Genomic DNA, 20,620 nt, shown 5'->3' on the forward strand with positions numbered 1-20,620 from the left:
CAAGACGTATTTTTGCACAAACTTCTAACCGCACTCGACAAGTCAGCTTTCCAAGTTCGCTACAAGCGTTTCCCAAAATAGTATGAAAAGCAAATATTGGAATCGCAGGCATACTTGAAAAATGTACTGCGTTCTTTTTTCGTGATTTTCAGCAGTCTATTTCACGGAAAACTTGTGGACTGTAATGCAGTTTAAACTAGAAAGAACAAGCAGGCTATCTTATGGTACATCTGACTACTTTCTACGACTATATAAAAAAAAAAACAAATGAAAATAGGAGTTTTTCAGAAAAAAGGAGATGGTAACTATGAAGTAGGGAAAAAAGAAAAGGAAAGACATGTTGACGACCAGTACATTACTTTATTTAAGAAAAAGAAAGAAAACGGCATGTATTTACATAGCCAGTTTAAAACTACGTGTTTGGGAGAATTTTAAATACGATAATTACAGGCTATTTGTTATAGAATTTGCATAATTATGTAAACACATCGATTTCTCTTCATCACAAGTAATGCAACATATTTACAATGGCGTACAGAACCTTGAAAAATATTGAACCAACCAAAATATTCAGGAACTAATGTACATTAAAAAATATATCACTATTAATAAAATGAAAGCGAGGAGTAGACGACACCAGTTTGTCAGATCAACTGTCTACTGTTCAATATTCCATCTTCAGGGCAATGTTCAGTGTTCATTATTTTCGATGACAAGTATTCATCATTGTTCCTGCTTCAGATATTCATATGTCTAGCCTTCCTCAAGGATTTTAAGCCAACCCTCGATGGAATATATCACAAGCACGAAGTAATTACATTTAGGTAGTTTAGCTAATATACAAAATTATCTTTACAAAATAAGCTTTAAAATAAAAGTACAGTCAGTGAAAATTATAGAAAAACACTAAGGTGATAACAACCTTACACAAATCAAATCAGAAATAAGCAGATTGTTTGAATATGGCTTCCACGCCATACTGTAGTTCCTTTGCTGTAGAAGTGAACTTAACACCCCAGTGGGTAAATAAATACCTTATCACACGTACATGTACAGTAGTCCTCAAGATGGTCCACTTCTAAATATCTTGTGGTCTTTTACTCTGGCCAGTCAAACTTAATAGAGGGCAATGGTTAGGAACCCAGACAAAGTATCTTTGTTGAATCTGTTTTTGTTCCAGTTTTGATCATACACAAAACACAACAGAAAACAATGTAGTTGCTCCCTTCTGACGGAGGAACTTAGCAGTAGAAAGGTTTTGGTTAGTCATAATTCATGCATAGTGTATGAGTGTAAAACAAGGATTGTGCAAGGTTGTGGACATTGCAACATGAATCTTGGTATCTTGCTCCTGTGAAGTTTTGCAGACTTCATAACCATTCACCTCTGTTTACGATGCACTAGTTGAAAAAAATTTCAGCTCAATATGGTGTGGAGTTGACTGTCACTCATAATGAACAAAAGGTGCATATTGTTTTGAAAAAATAAAATGTAATAACTTTAAAAAAAGAATTTCATTGCAAACCTTAGCACATAAAAACAATTCCTATTTACTTTAACTTAGTAAGCAGTGCTTACAAAATTATTTTGCAAGCAAAAGACTGATTCAGAAATATTTTCTGAAAGATGCAAAGGCCACTTTCTCATATTCTAAGGCTAATATATGGTTCCTTGAAATTCATCTGTCTTGGAAACGTTTCAACTGAGCTTGAAATATCCAAATCCTTTGTAATAGTCACAAACTCCCCTTTTCGCGTGATTCTTTCTTTTTTTCTTTCTAGTCTCAATTTGCTTTAAAGTCTCGGTCATATTTTCAAATAAGGATCTCAGGCTTCTCAGCCTCTCAGCAAGTCTTGGATTCCACCATTCATCACCCCTTCATCTCAGATGTAACATTTTTTGTGAATTAATTCAGTGGGATAAAATAAGTATTGGAATACCAAAATTCTTCTTGCTCTCATAAATCTTGACAATCAAAAATTGGACGGGATAAAATTTTGACTGTATATTTACAATCTTCACAATAACCCCTGGAAAAATGGACCTCACATTCCAGGCTATGAGTTGACTCTAATATTCTTGATGATAACAATGTTTTGGTTAATTGTGTCAAATACTAATTTCGATATAACAAGAAAGATGTCATTTTACAAGAAAGATGTCAGTTCCATGAGATTCATTTGTTTTTGTCACAACTTCAATGACATCTGAGTTTACACTGTACTTCAAGTTTCCTATTAAAAGTGAATCCTTACTAATAATTAAAATTGCTCAGACTGTTGATTATCTCACTCATTCTTGCTCCCAGAAGGTAACCACACCATGATATCACATGACGCGAACACATGAGTCCCGTATGGACTGTATAGGTGCAACCCACAACAGCCAATGATAGCAACAATTCATCATATATAACGGCAACTTGCAGAGACGCAGCTGGGACAGTTTACCTCCAATAAATTTCAGGGCATCAGTATGTCAAGTTAAGGGCAACATGATATGAGGCAGTGCAAATGTCAGTTAAAAAACTCACAGACATCATTTTCATGTTTTCTACTGACACTACAAGTAAATGGTAGGTGTAGTGGGAGGTCTGTGTTCAAGCCCTGGTTTGTGTTGTGTTCTTGGACAACAGACTAAACTCTCACGGCATCTCTCTCCACACAGAAGGGGAAAAGGATACCAGCAATTTTTGTAGGAAAGTACATGATCAAGTTGATCAAGTTTCCAAACACCTTAAATTTGGTCAAAAATACTTAAATTGTAGCACATTTATATTTGTCAAATCTGTGTGGAAAATGTAATGAAACTCTGTCTATCATGAAACTTGGTAAATTGCTTCATGTAATAACTTTGAAAATTTACTCATTCAAATGTTTTTCCATATACTGATTTTAGATACATGTAATCATAGTTATGATCAATTAAACCAGTTGGTCAGATACAACTTAACTCCAAATCCCACATAAAACAAACACCACAAATTTCAAAGGATATGCAAGTGTCCAGGGAGGCTCGCCTCCATTGATATAAAGCACGTAAGAGAAGCCATCCTTGTGCATCCCATCAATAGCGTAATACAAAGGTAGGTAGCGAAACTGCCTGAAATGTCTCTTGTCATAAAATTTCATTGCAACTGAGTTTGTGGTTAAAACATGAAGATAGACAGCTTTGCAGTTTTGTCTCTCGGGTGTGGTAAGGTGTGAGAGTAAGCTGTCTAATAGAAGAGACCCTGAAATATAGAGAAGAACTTTTTACACCTGTATGTAGCAATTGCTCATGCTCTGTCTATAAGCCATGCAATTATATTTATGACTAAATAGGAACACTGCAGTGGCCAAACATTCTACTTTTATTTAGCCTGTGTAGTAAGCATTACTTTACAAAGAGCATTTTCCGCATTCTGGACACTTGCAAATCGGAGCAAGAACAAAAACAAATCAAGAAGGCAGGGAGTGATGATTTTTTTTGTTCTTGCTCCAATTTGCATGCAGCCAGACTGTGGAAAAATCTCGTTGTACAGGAATGCTTGCTGCGTAGCCTAACTTTCATTCTTCTTTAGCATTGCTACCATGGCAACTTGAATGGGGAATATAAAAAGGACAGCAGCATGCATACAACCCCAAACACCCACCCCCTCTCCCATCAATTTTTTAGCCCTTCTCACAGATTGTCTTTCTCGTGCCACGTTTTACCTGATGAACTCACAACAAAACACAGACTTTTCAATTGCAGTTTACAGGCGACTTCATGTTTTCTACTGAATCTCAAAATATTTCAATAATGCTGTATTGGTTACATTAAATAATTTTCCCAAATATTAGACAGACTAAACTTTTCCTAAACGTACTCCTAAGAAGATTAATCAAATTTAAGTCATCCACAACTGTTGATATAAATAAGAAAATCACTTTAGAGTCTATACATTTCAACTGATAACTGGTTACCTATTCCATGTCTTCTAAAAACTTTGACCACACCAATGCTAAGAATGTAAGCTACTTGGGTGTCATCACTGAAAGTGAATGAGAGAATACCAGCATCCTACAAGACAAAAGAAAAGAATTCACGATATATAAAGCCTATTCCATATTTTCAAAATCAAATTTTACACTTAAAATACAGGGGCAAAGTGCCCAGGGGGGAACTCCCATATAAAAGAAAAGATGGGGGTGCTTGTCATCCCTTTTAGGGGTTAAAAAAGCTGTTTTGTACCTCATAGGGTGTTCAGTCTCAAAAGGTCCACAGCATGAGCTTTTGTGGTACCTTTTAGGGTATTGAGCAAAAAAATCTATGACAGGAGATAAAGTGTTGTTTTTGAAGAAATATTGCCACTCTTAGGGGTGAAAAAGTTTCAAGTCATGCCCACAAAACAGGATCTTGGTAACTCCTGGGGATTCTTTTCAAAATTTCTGATGAGCACCCCTGTACTGTCTATATGGGAGTCCTTTCCCCCCCCCCCCCCTCCCAGGGAAAAGTCAGTCCACACTGTCATTGTTGACTGTATTGTATTTTTTGTTTCTGTAGCATGAATATATACATTTCAGAAACACTGTCACCCACTGGTATTTTATCACAGGGCCCCAGGAGATTATTTTGCTATGCAATGTACGAGATTTCATGATTGTTATCAGAATTTGAAGTATCCATGGCAACTATATTTTGATTGTCATGTTTTTCCAAATTTTGAATTTTCTTGTTTTTATTAACAAAAGGTAACTCTGACTTACAAATGAGTGCAATACTTTTACATTTTTATTCAGGACCCTTTGGCTTCTTTTTATTTATTATTTTGACTAGTCTTGAGTTGTCTCTAGTGGTTTAAAAGAATGTCATAATTTTTTGCAACTTATTACAACCTTTTCTAAACACACGCAGTTAATTCCATATTTTATTGTACCTCTTTGTTGCATAAAGACTTTGTCTTCACTTCTGCTACAAGCAAACCAATGATATTGTGGTTCAAGGTGGCTGCCAGCGAAAAGAAGCGGGAACTTGATGTTATCTCCTTGTACCAAACATCTGGATACCTGTGCAGGATATATTGCAAATAAAATATTCCTCATCACTTGCTTTGGTGAGACAAGACGTCTTAACATAGCAAAGCTGCACTATCAAACTCCACATACCCAAGTATACATTATAATAAGGTGATGTAGCAAAGTAAACCTCACTTCGTGAGAAGAATGTTATTTCCATTGGCAGTATCACATATATGAGTGTTAAATGAATGAAACAATTAAATCATGCTTTTAGCTGTGCATCTTTGAGTTATAGACACTTTGGAAAATTGGAAAATTTGGAGTGCACTCATGAAGATAGAGTTGTATTTTCTCAGCTGTGCTTCAACCCTCAAGCAACTCTCATGCTTCTCTCATGTTCTCCAAACTTCCTGTGCGCACAATAACTCCATGATGTACATGTACATGTACACTAAGGCATAAATCAATTGTTAATTCACTCTAATTTATCAGTACGCCACATGGAAATTCTAATTGTCTTATGAAATCAGCAGATCATGTGGAGCTTTGTCCCATAATTTTGACTTTTGTAGTTTTGCTCCCATCATCTCATGCAAAAATTATACCCAACTACCATCATAATTTACACTTGCCTGAGGCTGTGAATGCCGTCTTTGAAATCCTACATCTTATTTGTGTCTTACACGATAATGCTAAGCAAGTTGTAATTTTGATGTACACAAAACAATTTGTGTCCTAGACTTACCCCAAGTGTATTACACAAAATAAAGTTGCACTATCTGGATCAGCCTTATGGGTGCATTTGAGAAATATACTATGGTACTTGGAATCATTATGATGCAAAAAATGCCTGAAAGTCTAAAACAGGCTTCCCTCTTGTTCATTATTTAAATGAAAAGCTTGCAAAGCAAAAAATATATACAAATATGAGGTCCATTGCTTTTTCTTCTGTGGTGTCTTACTGATGAGATTCCCAAGATAACATTTTGTTCTTGTCAGACTGGTTTACACTTAACTTTGCATTTTCACCAGTTTCCAACGCAATAGTTGTAAACACCAGGGCTGTCAATTAATTTTCAGTCGCCTGTACCCTTGTTCTCCACACCCCTGAACACGTATCACTTTAATTTATTGTTGAAGTCAGAACGTATACATGTAACAGCCATATTTTGACAGTTCAGAGCTAACTTTAAGCAGCAAGGTCGTCCATTTATTGAAGCGTAAGCTGTCAATCAACAAAGCTTCATGTGACCATGACTTAGCAACTGTAACAACTGAGCGCTTGACATAATTTAGCTACCGGCGCATGATCCTAAAAACCGTCTACTTTAAATTACTCTGTTGTCTTCAACTCAAAAAGCTAGGGCCATTAAACCTCTGCTAAAATTTCGTTCGTTAAAAAAACCGTGTTGTGGATGAACGTTTTGCTATTCAGATAAACTAGACTTGTCAAAACACAAGCCATCAAGTCTGTTCGTGTTTAGAATAGCTAGCACACACACACACACAAAAAACAGTACACATGTTCTCGACTTGCTTCGTCCTTGAAGTACTTTTGGCTTTTTAGATCTAATTTTATTTTAGCAATGAGCTTAGTGCTGTGCTTATTTTGGTAATATCCAGCTAAAAGCTCCCGTTCTGCATAAAAAAATAAAATCCATACTCACTCGATAGGAAACCATTCGCGGCACAAACGTTTGACTTCCTCCACATCGTTCGGGCATAAAAAACGCACCTGAACATCGTTTAAGAGCCCCAGCTTGATTGTCATTCAACTTTTTGGCAGCAAAATGTGCACAATTTAGCTTTAAATATCACAGCATTTGACAGCAATCTGGTCCGAAACTAGCAGAAAAATTCGCTGACATTTCCATTCGCGAGCGCTTCCGCCATCTTGAACCGATCACAAATCTGAGGAAGCCTGGATCGGCTATTAGTGCTCGGATATCCTCGATATTTTGTCGGTCCGTTTCGGGATCATATCGGACAGTGTCGGATAACAAAGAAATTTAGACTTCAGTCCCTTCAGCACTCGGCTTATTAAGAGGTAAAAAAGCTTCCATGTGCAGTTACCTTTCATTGTTCTTCAAAAGAAAGAACTGGTAATTACGCAATTGTGTTGTTTTGTTGACTTTTCACAAAGGAGCAGAGATCACGAAACTTTCCAATTTGAAATTGGTTTTTATGTGCCTCAGGTCCAATTCAGTAAGCTTAGCTTATATTGTTTAATTTTACAGGGTCTTATTTGGATGGGATCCTCGAAATCCAAGCTACAGATTTCTAATTCTGAAGTTTTGAAAGAGGCAAGGCAACTGCAAGGTGTTAGTTCTCAAAGCTTTTGTCAGGTAAATAATTATTTCATCAGTTATCACAGGATTATCACTTCCATTTAATTATAAGCTTTATAAGGCTTAAACTAAGGTTATTCTCAAGCTTAATTAACTTAACCTAGCTTAGCTTATTAAACATGTGCGGTTTTCCACTAGATTCCATCAGCTGAAACTATGATTTTCCTATTAACACAACCCTTGTTTCTACAGAGATTGTATTTATTTTTACAAATTGAAATAAGTCTTGTGTTCACAAAAAGAAAGCTGAAATAACTTGCTCTTCAACTTGCAGGCAATGACTGCTCCAATTTCTTTGTTCATGGTGGGAGATGTTATGTTGGGACGAGGCATTGACATGATCTTAGAACACTCCTGCAACCCTGTACTCTATGAAAGCAATGGTCTTGATGCAAGAGACTATGTATCTTTAGCAGAAACACAAACTGGACCTCTTCCTGATAAAAGTGAACGGCCAGTTGATTACGTTTGGGGGGATGCAATACAAATTCTTAAAGAAAAGAAGCCAGATCTAAGAATCATTAACTTGGAAACATCAGTGACAACAAGTGACACACCATGGCCCATGAAAGGAATCCATTATCGTATGCATCCAAAGAATATAAACGTCATCCAGTCTGCCAATGTCGACTGTTGTGTCTTGGCAAACAATCATGTTGCTGACTGGGGATTTCCTGGTCTCTTAGAAACTCTAGACACCCTTGAAAATGTTGGTATCAGATTTGCCGGAGCAGGACGTACTTCTTCAGAAGCAAAATCACCAGCTGTTTTTCAGTTTGCAAAAGCAGATACCACCAGAGTATTGGTCTTTGCTGCTGGTCACTCCTCTAGTGGAGTTCCTGATTCTTGGCAGGCAAGAAAGAACAAGGAAGGAGTTAATATTCTTGAGTTTTATGAGGCAAGCAGAGCAGTAAACAAGCTAAAAGAACAAATTGAAAAGTACAAAAGAGATGGCGACATCATCGTTTTGTCAGTTCACTGGGGAGGAAACTGGGGCTGGAGTGTTGACTCTTCCTTTATAAAGTTTGCGCACAAAGCCATTGATGAGGCAGGGGTTCATGTCATTCATGGGCATTCATCACATCATGTCAAAGGCATTGAGGTGCACAATGGTAGACTCATTATTTACGGATGTGGTGACTTTTTGAACGACTATGAAGGAATCACAGGTCATGAAAGCTTCCGTGATGATCTTGCTTTGATGTACTTTGTTGACATAAATCCAGAAACAGGCCTCTTGGCTGGCCTCAGAATGGTGCCTACTCAGATCCAGCACTTACGAGTTAACAAAGCCAAAGAGGAGGGTATTAACTGGCTTGTAAAGACTATGTCAAAAGAGTGTAGGAAATTCAACTGTGATGTGAAAAGAGTTAATAATGAAATCCATTTGGTCTTCTAAGTTTTGGCATATTAACCCAAGATGGGGTTAAGGAAGCATCATGGAGTGTGAATCAGAGTACCAAAATGCTCTGTAAAAATACATTCCAACTGCATCTAAAATTATTTTATAGAGCTATTTGTTGACTTTTCTATTTAAATGCTTTTTGATAAACTATTTAGCAGGAACGTAACAGGTGGATTCATTAAGGCCTTTTCTGAGCATGCTATTTTGCAAGAAGTAAATGTTAGTGAAAAATATTTAAAATATATTTACAAGTATTCTTATGAGTGTAAGGATGGTACTTGGAGAATATCATCCTTTGGTCTTGATGTCACTGATCAAGTGTAATAGCTGGGTGACCAAGAGTCAGTATTCTCGCGGTACAGCCCTGAACAATCTTGGTCAATTTGAGGTTTTTAAGCAAGTTTAGTAATATAAATTTTTAAAAAAATACAGCCTGGTCAAATTGTGAGAAAAGTGTGAACTAGAAATGAACTCATGAAGTATTGAGATTGTATCCTTGCATTCACTTAGATGGAGAGAGCTTTTTTGGGAGACTGTATTTTGTATAAATTTTAGAGCACAACACAAGATCATTGCCCTTATAGCCATTAAGCTTGAACCTGAGGACTAGATCCTGAACTAGGGGCACCTGACCTTATGGCCCGGTGGGGGGGAGGGGGGTGGCACTCCCAAAAAAATTGGGTGGGGGTGTGCAGCCCACTTCCCCAAACCCTTACCCTATTTATGACAAAAATCTGCGATATTCCCTACCTTATTTATGACCTGACCAAAAATTTGAAACCCTATTTATGACCTGACCCTTAAATCAAAACCCTGTTTCAGACCTACATTATAATTAGTTCCCTAGTTCAGACCAATGTTAAATTACCATAAACATAATTTGTGAAGGGCTTTTGTTGATTTTCTTTTCAATAATGATGAAAAAGTAGCCTCTTCTTAAAACCATACCCTATTTATGACCAAAATGACCAAAATCAGCTAAAATCGATACCCTATTTATCACCAAAACGGTTGAAAAACCATACCCTTTGGGGCTGCACATACCTATATAGCCCATATAAGGGAGTACCTCCCCCGGGCCTTATGGCAAGGTACTTTAGTCTCACAGTGCCTCCCTATATTTTAAAGTAAAATGGATGCTAGCAAAATTTGTGTTTGACACTGAACTGCAGAGAGCAACTTGTGGTTTAAAAGACTAGCAATGTACCCCTCCAGAGAAACTGGAAGTAGTGCTATGGGTAGCTGTAGGTGGCAAAAACGTCATAAAAAGGCTTTGATAGCTTGATAAAAGAAAATGATGTCTTTGATGAGGGTTTGAGTGTGCAGAATAAACGGAAACATATTAATTTGGTGTCAGAATTGCATCACTTCAATGTGTTGCCATTGGAAAGTAAACCTTTACCTGAGGCAGAAATCCTTCCTACACTTTGAACTCATGTATGTTTACAGCCTTGAGCGTTCTCCTTTGCCATTTCACATCCTCTCTCTTTAGGAGACTCTTGGTCATGGACGCTAGTCAGTTACATGCAATCATAAGCCAGGGATTTTCAACTGAAATATTTTTTGCGATAAGGGAGTTCTGCCCTGAGTTGCACACTGATAGGTTTTTCCTAACTACATGTATTCATTTATGCCTAAACCAATGTTTTACTATTTTTAGTATTGTCATGGATGCACAGGAAGACGTTATGAAAAATTTTCTGAAAAGTTTATGTCTGAGTTCGCATCCCTCCTGGCGCCTTTTAGATAGAGACTGGTAACAAGATGAATTTTACCGCGCAGTTGCTAGAGGTTTGGGCCTGAGTAACTTTCGGTGGCAGCAGCAATGGCGGCAGTTTTCAGTTGTTTTCGTTACATTTTCTTTGTTTTAACTCTTCCATGACTGTAAAGCGGATTTATCCTCTTGAGATTCCGTAGTCAATACTATGAATCTCTGTACAAATGTAAGTTCAGCAGCCATCGCGATCACTGTTCTGACCGACAAAATACGTTTTGTATTTTCATATGGCGCATATTTCAGTGGAGACATCGTCTTTGCAAAAACTAGTTCAACAGAAAGAAAGTGAATGGAGAGAAGCACAAGAACTGCGGAATAAGTCGCTACAGAGTTCTCTTAAGGAAAAAGAACGACAGCTCAACAACGAAAAAGTACGATTTAGGAAGTTGAAAGAGGATTTTGAGTACAACTTGAAACTGTTAGAAGAGAGAGACCAGGAACTTCAACGATATGATGCGTTGTTTTCACAAGTGAGAAACATCAACAGTTCGAGAGACAGTGAAATCAGTGATCTGAAAGTACACTTGGATGACCTCAGGCTGAAGTTGTTACACGAGGAGAAGGCTAAAGAAGAGTTACAAAGGCACTATCAACAGGTCTTAAATTTCATTAATCTACACCCCGGCTTTAAATTCCTCCCTATGCTGATTGTCACACCTTTCTTTGTGTTGTTGCGCAGCAGTTGCACAACTGGACACACAATGCAAGACTGAATTCTGAACTCAATTCTGATTGGCTTGCCGCATGCCTATTTGTGGAGTTATTGGCATGCAATCAGATTGGTGCTCAATTACAGCTGTCCAGTTGCAACATTTTGTAATTATTGTACTCATACAGTATTACTGGACATGTATACCATTTGTGGGTTTATTATGCACACTTAAATGGTTTCTTTTTTTATTTTTCTGTTTGTTATAAAATTGATGGAATATATCACTCGCTTTTTTCCTCTATAGAGATTCTCAAAGATTTCCAAACTTTAAAATTTGTTCTTGATATGAGTAATTCAGCGAGTAAGCATGTTAATTTAAAATTTGCGGAATTGCCTTCTTCCTGCATACTTGGCCGATTTTGAAATCACAAAATATTCACTGACCTGAACTCCACTAGGCCTGTTTTTAAGAATGCACCACACATGGTGTGACATACCACACTATATCTAGGTGGCACAGTGTCCACTTACAACAATCAAATTACAAAGAATTTTAAACAAATAGACAGCCAATCAGAGTCAGAAATTTTGATAACTCTGTTATTGAGGCAATTGGACTGGACAAACTGCAGTGAGAGAACCCGGAAAGAAACCCTTGAAAAAGTTGCTTTAGATTTGTTTCTGAGTCTCTTTGGTATTTACATGTACACAGTTTATATTACATTCTTTTGCATTCACAATCAGAAGTTTTACCATTTTAAGTATCTTATCTCTTGTCCTGCAGTGTACTTACTCCAGTTGGCAATAGATTTCATTTTGTATATTGGTTTCTATTGTACTGTACTTTCCCATGATGTAAATTATTTTCAATTGGTGATTATAGCGCTTGAGAGAACACCAGCAGGAATTAAACCAGTTCAGACTCGACAAAGAGAATGAAGTGAACAAGGAAAGAGAAGAATTTGAGTCTTTTAAGAGAGAGCTCCAGGTTCAGCTGAGGTAGAAAATAAAATTAAACAGTAAATCATTTGATACATGGAATAATGACTACTTTTTATTGTAATTATTGTAAAACGTGTACCGAGAAAAGTAATATGACATCAAAGAGTGCTTATAAGGCCATCCAATACATGGTACATTATCATTGTTTGTTTATTGTTTATTGAATTCGTCACCAAAATACAAAAACAAATCAATACAAATAGACAAACAACTTGAAATAGGCAAATAAATAAATCAAAATAGTACAGTACAGGATGCAACTGGAGAAAGAAACAGAACTAGGTTGATGCTTATTTAGATGCTTATTTAGATGCTTATTTTGGACAGGGTGCTTCTTTTTAATTGTTTTGTATTATTAATAATTCATGACACCCGAGACCTGGCCAAATAGAGGCATATTAGGTAGTCGCAACTTGCCACTTCTATAACTATTTCACAGTTTTTGCACTGACTTGTATTCCCTTTGGGTGGGATCATATTTGCATGCCTGAAGCTTGAATCTTGTCTCTGAATTTCATAGGACAGCTGAGGAAGATGTGGAGGCTCAGAGACAGGAGTTGATGGCTGGATTTGATGATGCGCAGCGCAAGAGAGAACATGAATTTAGAAAGAAAGCAGATGACTTGAGTAATTCCTTACTAGCTAGTGAATTAAAGGTTAGGGTTGTAGTTTTTGTGCTACGTGGTCAAAGTATATTGGCTACCTGTGGTATGCTCTGTGTTCCCTTCATCAGACATGGTCTTTATTTGGGATTAGATTAAGTGTAATATGTTTATGAAACAGGACTACATGTTCTCCAATTTTGAAATAACTGGATGAAAAAAAATAATTCTGAGGACAGCCAAAATTGGACAATGCCACAGACAAAGGATAATTTGTATCACAGAAGAAATTTTTTAGTTTCACTTATGAATGATATTTAATTTTCTCTAATTTTCTACTGTTACAGTAATCTGCATCATTTTACATGTATTTTTAACTTTCATCTTCAGCCTTGTAATTAATTAACTATGCTATAAGTAACTGTATACTCTGTGAGGAGGCCTATACACCTATAATGGACTGACATGAAGTAGAGATAGCAATGCCACAAATATTATTTACAGGTTAAAATGCTCACAAAGGAACTAGAGCTACTCAGAGCCAGCGGAGAAAGAGCAAAAGACGAACTGGAAGACACAGAAACAGTTGTTCATGATCTTGAAAAACAGTTGAAGCAGAAAGAATGGCAGTTAACAGACGAACAGAACATGAACAAAGCTAAGGTGGCTGAATTGGAAGCAGAAATTGAGCAATTAAGATCAGCGATGACCAAGATGCAAGAGAGATTTCAACACAAACATGCTGAGCTGGATCGATATGCAAAGGAGAAGGAACAAGCCCTTGCTGCAGCTAAAGAAGTATGTGGACTAAAATAAAATTAATGTTAATGGCAGTCTAAATAACATAAATTTCAGTCTTCATGGAGGCGCCATGGCTTCATGGTTGGTGTGCTTGACTGCGGATCAAGTACATGTAGTACAGGTTTGAGCCCTGGCTGGGGATGTGTTGCGTTCTTGGACAAGACACTTTTACTCTCACAGTGCGTTTCTCCATCCAGGTGTATAAATGGGTATCAGTAAACGTAATACTAGGAGGGGGGGGGGTAACCCTACAATGGACTAGTATCCCATCCACTCCAGGAGGGAGTATAAATACTCCTAGTCGCTTCATGCTACACTAGCTACACTAGAAACTGGAGATATAAGCCGGCCTGATGGGCCACTTGGCTCATTTGCAGACCTTTTCTTACCTAAAACATTCAAGAACTAAGCTGGCTGGTGACAGTTTTCAGAGCTTTCCAGCAGTTATGGTTTGATGGATCAATACTATAAGTCTTTATCAACTGCTGTTACAATATTGGTATCACTCGAATGCCCAATTATTGGTGAACAAGTTGTGGTCATCATCATGGCATAATAGGTTACCATAGCAACATTACAACCTGCTAAAACACCCTTAATTTTAGGTTTAAATGTTTACAATTCAAGAATGGTTCAGTGAAGCACACTTTTTTTACATTTATTAAATATTAGATAATTTATTGAAAGCATATTAATAATATTTTTACATTAAGTTTACACTATTTACCCTGGTGTGTGGTTTAGGCCCATGGTGAGCTTGAGAGAAGTCTAGAGGAAAAGATCCGTGTGTTACAGAATCAGCTAGAGACCGAGCAAGTAGAATGCCGCAGACTTCAATGGGCCAACAAGGATGCTGGGAAGGAGAGAGAGCTGGAAGTTCAGAGGTAGATGAAATGTCTTTTCTTAGTGGTATATAACTAATGCTATTCTCTAAACTAACTTATAAACAGTAAATGACATTTACATTTAGGTTTATAATGCCTCCCATTTATGTTTGATGACTGGATTGTTTGCTATCAGGTTGCATGGAATCATAGCTGATCTAGAACACAGGCTGGAGAAACAAACAGCTGACCATGGCCGATCCATCGTTGCTCGTGACTTGGAACTAGAAGCATTGAGACAACAAGAAGAGAAGATGAGATTGGAAATTGTGCAGCTTAAGGAAAACACTGACAAGTTAGTGCTTATAACTCATTGTACAGTCATGGGTAAAAGGGTCCAGGGTAAAAACTATTTTGCTTGAAAATTAGTTGGAATAAGGTACATGTACCTTTATTATTAGCTACAATGATAATTTCTGTTGTTTCTACTTTTCTCATCCAGATACAAAAAGGAGCTCACAATGGCCATGGAGCGTGAATCTTCCTTGGAGCAATCCAGGGCTCAACTTGAAGTTGATTGGCAGCGGCGGTGTGAGGATACTGAAAGAGAGGTGTACATGAAGCAGGAACAACTGCTGGCTGGTCTTACCAAGCAGAGAGATCAGGTATGATCACTTCTGAGAAATATGCTCATGTAACTGAAAGGTTTTCCTACGTTATAATTATTCTGTTTGTTTGCTGACCATGGAGCAATTTGACCGGATACCATAAGGGAATAATGCAGAGATAGCAGACATTTTTGGCGCAAGTCACATTACAACTTTGCACTATCTGAAATGTGTGTACCTTACAGAATATACATGGATCCATACCCACTCCATATAAGGTCATTTTTCAAATTTCAAAGTTCAGAGGGATGGAAGTGCAGGGGAATAATAATAATAATAATAATAATAATAATAATAGTAATGATGATGGTGATGATGATGACAATGACAATGACGACAACGATGATGATGACGATGATGATAATATTAAAAAAATGACAGCACAACTTTCCATGAAATGAACTAGTGCGCTTCAAAACGAGTTCAGAACAAAAAGTCTTCTGTGAGAGGGATATCGATATTTTCTGAAACAATGCCACTAATTAGACAAAAACTTTGAGACTCTATGTCTTCACAAGTTGATGATCTATCATGCAAACACTCTTGAAGTGTCTTAAGAATCATGGGGAAAAACATTTTAAATTATTATTTCGCCTTTATCAGAGTGTGGCACTTGCCCAAGAACGAGAACGTGAATTAGCTCAACGAGATGATCTGATTCGAGTATTGACTCAGACTAGAGACCAGGCTCTTGCAACTCTTCAGCGTCACGGACTTGCCATTCCTACTCGGTTACCAAACAAGGAAGAGCAAGAAAAATCATATGCATACGATGCTGGTGATCTCCAAGACCTGCCTCCTGAGGAGAAGGTCAAATCCCTTGCAGAACAGAATGACAATTTACGAGCTGTGATTAGGCAAATGCGGCATGACATGGAGAATCTAAGCAACGAGTTAGCTGCGAGGTCCCCGTCAGTTATGGTGCAAGGCAGAGATGGTGAAGAAGGGACCTCAGTACCACTGACCACAGGTACAGCAGCCTCAAATAGTTAGAGTTCCCAAGCTTAAATCGATATTTCGTTTAATTGTATTAATTTTTTTAGGTCTCAATTTATTTAAATTTCAGTTCACAGAGGTAGGTAGTAAACTTACGTAAAACACAAAGAGTAAATAAGAACTTGGAAAAGTTAGCCTGGTTCCAACTGGTTGCAGGTTACTTGTGTTCATGGTGAGTTTATGTTACATGTGTATAGTTGAAATACAGAAGTATGAAAGTTTCTTGCTGTCATTTGTTATCATATCATTTGTTATTGTAAATAAGTTCTTATTCATAACGTTGAAATGATCTAATTTGAACATTTGAAAGTTTCGTTATCATGTTGTATTCTTGGTGCTTTTCTTAACAGAATATGTTGAGTCACTGGAAAAGGAAATCACAGAGCTAAAATCAAAGAACAGAACACTGAGACAACAGATTGACGACATGTCACAATCAGCCAAACCTCCAAGACGAAGTCACAGGGAAACAGCACCGTCACATGGCGGCATTCAACCACAAGATCCATTCATACAAGCACACATCAAGGAACTGAATGGAACAATTGGTAAGAATCCGGTACATCACCTATTGTTGCCAAAGTGTCAAGCTCCTTACACCTACAATCTCAAAGGTGCTCTTTTATTATATAATAGATAGTCCCGTTGGGTTTCTTCACCTGGACATCCCCCCCCCCCCCCACCCGCTTTAAAACAATAATATCCTGCTGTGGTTACACGGTCTAAAGTCAGATCCTGTAAACTTAATGTACACGGCTTGTGGCTACTTAATTTGGATAGAATGTTGATTAGTTATAAGCCACTCACCGCAATTAGAGTGCAAACTCTTTTTCTGACGAAATATGGGCTTATATTTCACAGTGAAATTTGTGGAAGACACCATGGGAGGTCCAAAGAATCTTTTGGGTATGATATTTATACTGCATAGGGATTGAGGCAGGGGACTAAGATAAACACCCGGGGGAACTCCCAGAAAGATTGGGTGGGGATGTGCGACCCGCAAAAAGTTCATTTGCCGTTTTTTTGTTTATGTTTATCAGGTGCTTTACGCCAGGAGAAGCTTGAGCTGTCAGCTCAAGTGAAGAAACTCCAAGCTACAGTGGACCATCTGCAGGGATCACTGAACCAAGCTCACGAAGAGGTAACTCTATAGCCCACAGAAAATCTAAATGACGGGAAAATAAACCAGGCGAGAGATGGAGTGGTTTAGATGAGAGAAGATTGAAATCTGCTCTTAAAGAATTGTTTTCCTTTGCTAGGTTCGCCAGAAACAGTTATCAGTGGATCAGGTACAGTACGAACTGACAACACAGAACAGACGAGCTGCTGACGAGCTTACTGCTCTGAAACAGCGAGTAACCGAGCTGCAACTACAACTGGCACAAACCAGGAAAGAGGCGGACGAGTACTTCAAGAGTGGATTGGAAAGGAATGCCGAAGCCACGTCCTTGGAGAATCAGGTGACCTGTTAGAGTAGTTTTTAATTTCTAGTTAGACAGGTTAGTGGAAAGCCAGCGATTCGAGAAAATAAATGTACAAATCACTCGATTTAATTTTGTGGTAAGGTCAGCTTGTTCTGTATTAGTTAACAAACAATCAGTTAAAGCTATGAGTGAAATAATTATTGAGTGGTGAAGAGGGATAACGGAGACCTTCAAAGTGTTTTTTTTTTTTTTTTTGCATAGTGCTTTTATTTAGACCTACTCGTGTAACAAGCCAAAGATTTGCTTTGTTTTATCTTGATGACTTGAACCTTTGTAACATAGGTGTTGCCCGTGTCTGATATCGATTTGTGTCTGGTATTACTTTTCCCACCTTAGCTTTCAACTTTAAAGGTTGAGCTTGCATCGCAAGGCAGAGGGGCTGTGTCGTTCAATCCTGAAGCAGCGGTCATCAGACAACTTCAAGATGAGATTTATCGTCTGAGAAAACAATTAACATCAGGTAGGATATTAAGTAATCTTTGCTTCTTCCCACGTATAATGACAAGTCTTGAACCCTGCTATGTTCAAAACTGCGAAGTGAGTGAATCCTGGTAAATTTGCGTTTGTCACGAATGGAGTTCTCCGTACAAACCCTTCATTTCCCTTCATTAAACGTTTCTGAAAAACACTGAAACTGAGAAAGTTACTTTTTGTTTTGGTTTGGCAGCTCTCGTAGACTATAATTCAGTGAAACAAACTCCTTAAAACTGGTAAAAATTGTTTTAGTGTCTGAGTAAGAAGCAGGATTCAACTGTTTTCTTAACCTTCTGAGACAGTTTTATATTATCATACACTAAATTCAGTTGTTATGCGCTGTGTAACTTTGGATGTGATAGACAAAAACCGGTAGTTTGGTCAACTTAGAGAGATAGCCACATTCAGTAACGTTGTGTCGCGCATACATTGTTGGCAAATTGCACAGAAAATGTCCTCGTAATATACCCGAAAAACCCAGTCTTAATTGCAGCTCCTAATATTTCTCTTTCGACCTCAGAAATTTTTTTTCTATGTCGTTTCTGTTTCAATAAGGAATTCAAGGAAGCGACAAAGATTTCCTCGACTCAATGTCCCTTGCTCAACCACCGACATCTGACCTGGCGCGGCTACACGGCAAACTACAAGTGGCGGCGCGGCGCATAAACCGGCTTTCTCAAGAGAAAGAACAACTTATTCAGATGGGGAACAGGCTTAGAGCTGAACTAGCAAAGTATACTGGTAAGATAATGGCCCTTACTGGCAAGTCTTTGTGACTGAAAACTCGATGAAAGAATGGAGAACATTCTGGATATTCTTAGTCGTGGGCCCAGTTTTGAATAAGCGCCTTCGCCTTAGATGAAAGCAAAACTTAAATCATGAGGGCTTTTTGGGTGGAATTATTTAACAGCATACCTAAACGCTGTTAACTTGTTATTTGAAATGTCAGGAGACCGAAGGAGCGCTCCCCCCGGTGTCATTTCTAGGCATCCCTCGCAGCCCCTTGTCAGTCGAGGCCCTTCAGAAAAGACCACCGCTGGAAAGACCCCAGAGGAGATGAAGGACCATCTACAGAGCCAGCTCAGTGCTGTGGAAAAACTTCAATACCAGCTTACTGCTCACGAGCTCCAGTTTGCACAGCGCATGGCTCAAAAGGAGCAGCAAGCCGCTGAACAGATCAAGGTCACAGTGGTCTCAAGTTCTAGTGATTCTAATGAAGGTGAAGGTAATTGCTAACGCAGCAAGCGTGTTATTTTCGGTGGTGATGTTGATGGCCGCAAGGTGACAAGCGGGATAAAAATTGATAGCGGCAAGCGCCGTAGGCTCGATTTCCAGCCGTTTTGTGAGCCCGCGTTCCTTGTCCCACACCACGTTGGGAGGAGGATAAACAACCAGACTCCTAAAACGGCTGGAAATCGAGCCTAAGGCGCTTGCCGCTATCAATTTTTATCCCGCTTGTCACCTACGATCGCGGTGGATATGCTCCAACCTCTTGCTCATGTAGAAGACGGTGTGATTTTGTGCATCCAACTGGCTCTCATTAAATTTGTTTGTATTTGTTGGTTTCAGACGTGAAAGATCCAGAGCCTCACTTGCAACCCCACGACACAGTGTCACTTGTTGCTAATACAAAAGACAAAGAACCAGTAGATGATCGCGTGACCAATCCACCGACCAATCAGTTGACTTCTTCGCCTGCTAACGATCAACCACTGTTTACATCGTCGTCTGAAGGCCAAGCCTCGTTGCAAGAAATTTGGAAGATGTTGGACGAAGAGGAAAGTTTCCAAAGCCCCACTCCAAGAAAAGCGCGGTCTAGTTCTCCTTGGCGCTCTACAGTCTCGAGGGACCTGGAACCTGATTACATTCCCACGCGCGATTCCCCCGAGCGTGACGTTTTCGCGCTGAAAGGAAGACGATCGGAAGTTCAAACACGACCCGCGAAACAGAGGCCAGGACTATCTAAAAAGGCTGCTGGAAAGGCCAAGCTCACTCCCAAGAAATTAAAAGTGAGAAATTATAACATCAGGGACGACGGCTGATCAAAGCAGTTTGTTATTACAATTTCGATAGTCGATGGTCAGTAGACATCTCGATCGGAGAGCAGGCGAAAGCATCATCAGAATGGTTTCCACACAAGAGCCATCCCAGGTGAGACAAGTCAAGTTGATTGGTAGCTGTCAAGAGATGGTGTACCATTTTATTACAAGGCGACAAGACTCGGAAATACATAGCAATGGTTTGCCCTGTTGACCCGTGGCTAGTGCATGTGACTGTCACGTGAAATTTTCACGCGCTACACGTTTACACACGTCATGTAACGAGACCCATAGAGACATTACAGAATTTTTGTTGGAAGTATTCTAATTATGTCTGGAAAGGTCAATTGAGCTTCTCCTGTTGGTAACCGGAGGACCAGAGACAAACAAGTTACCACTGAATGTTTGCATTAGCCTGTGAACTATTTTCCATAGGGAGGGGGACAAAATTAACGGCATAAACATATTACATAGCTATCACTTGCTGTCAAAATAAAGAGTAACCATTGCCCCGATGTACCAATGACGTCTCATAACTGAACTAAACGTAAAGTATGACAATCACA

General features: G+C 38.6%; 3 protein-coding genes across 5 annotated transcripts; 2 read left to right on the forward strand and 1 right to left on the reverse strand.

Annotated features, from left to right (window-relative positions):
- Positions 1-340: 340 nt before the first annotated feature.
- LOC110051559 (N-alpha-acetyltransferase 60-like) lies at positions 341-6,896 on the reverse strand. Its single transcript, XM_020757595.2, has 5 exons — positions 6,650-6,896; positions 4,901-5,030; positions 3,948-4,044; positions 2,998-3,232; positions 341-2,473 (listed from the first exon to the last, which is right to left on the reverse strand). The coding sequence occupies exons 1-5, from the start codon at positions 6,751-6,753 to the stop codon at positions 2,329-2,331; spliced, it is 711 nt and encodes a 236-aa protein (XP_020613254.2). The 5' UTR covers positions 6,754-6,896; the 3' UTR covers positions 341-2,328.
- Positions 6,897-6,954: 58 nt separating this feature from the next.
- LOC110051556 (uncharacterized) lies at positions 6,955-10,081 on the forward strand. Of its 2 annotated transcripts, none has more exons than XM_020757594.2 (3): positions 6,955-7,029; positions 7,220-7,327; positions 7,605-10,081. In XM_020757594.2, the coding sequence occupies exons 2-3, from the start codon at positions 7,232-7,234 to the stop codon at positions 8,727-8,729; spliced, it is 1,221 nt and encodes a 406-aa protein (XP_020613253.1). In that variant the 5' UTR covers positions 6,955-7,029; positions 7,220-7,231; the 3' UTR covers positions 8,730-10,081. The 2 variants fall into 2 exon arrangements, with proteins under 2 accessions (XP_020613253.1, XP_020613252.1); XM_020757593.2 differs by having other exon boundaries at positions 6,969-7,084.
- Positions 10,082-10,495: 414 nt separating this feature from the next.
- On the forward strand, positions 10,496-20,573 carry LOC110051577 (coiled-coil domain-containing protein 57-like). 2 transcript variants are annotated; one of them, XM_020757621.2, is made up of 15 exons: positions 10,496-11,108; positions 12,048-12,163; positions 12,687-12,822; positions 13,273-13,566; positions 14,314-14,453; positions 14,590-14,748; positions 14,896-15,058; positions 15,665-16,031; positions 16,408-16,605; positions 17,098-17,198; positions 17,317-17,517; positions 17,878-18,001; positions 18,571-18,756; positions 18,965-19,240; positions 19,585-20,573. In XM_020757621.2, exons 1-15 carry the CDS (start codon positions 10,740-10,742, stop codon positions 20,055-20,057), a joined length of 3,303 nt encoding a protein of 1,100 aa, XP_020613280.2. In that variant the 5' UTR covers positions 10,496-10,739; the 3' UTR covers positions 20,058-20,573. The 2 variants fall into 2 exon arrangements, with proteins under 2 accessions (XP_020613280.2, XP_020613281.2); XM_020757622.2 differs by having other exon boundaries at positions 18,965-19,234.
- Positions 20,574-20,620: the final 47 nt, after the last annotated feature.

Source organism: Orbicella faveolata, unplaced genomic scaffold (genome assembly GCF_042242905.1).
Source record: "Orbicella faveolata isolate gen_17 unplaced genomic scaffold, um_ofav_v1 contig_2, whole genome shotgun sequence".
Classification (NCBI taxonomy): domain Eukaryota; kingdom Metazoa; phylum Cnidaria; class Anthozoa; order Scleractinia; family Merulinidae; genus Orbicella; species Orbicella faveolata.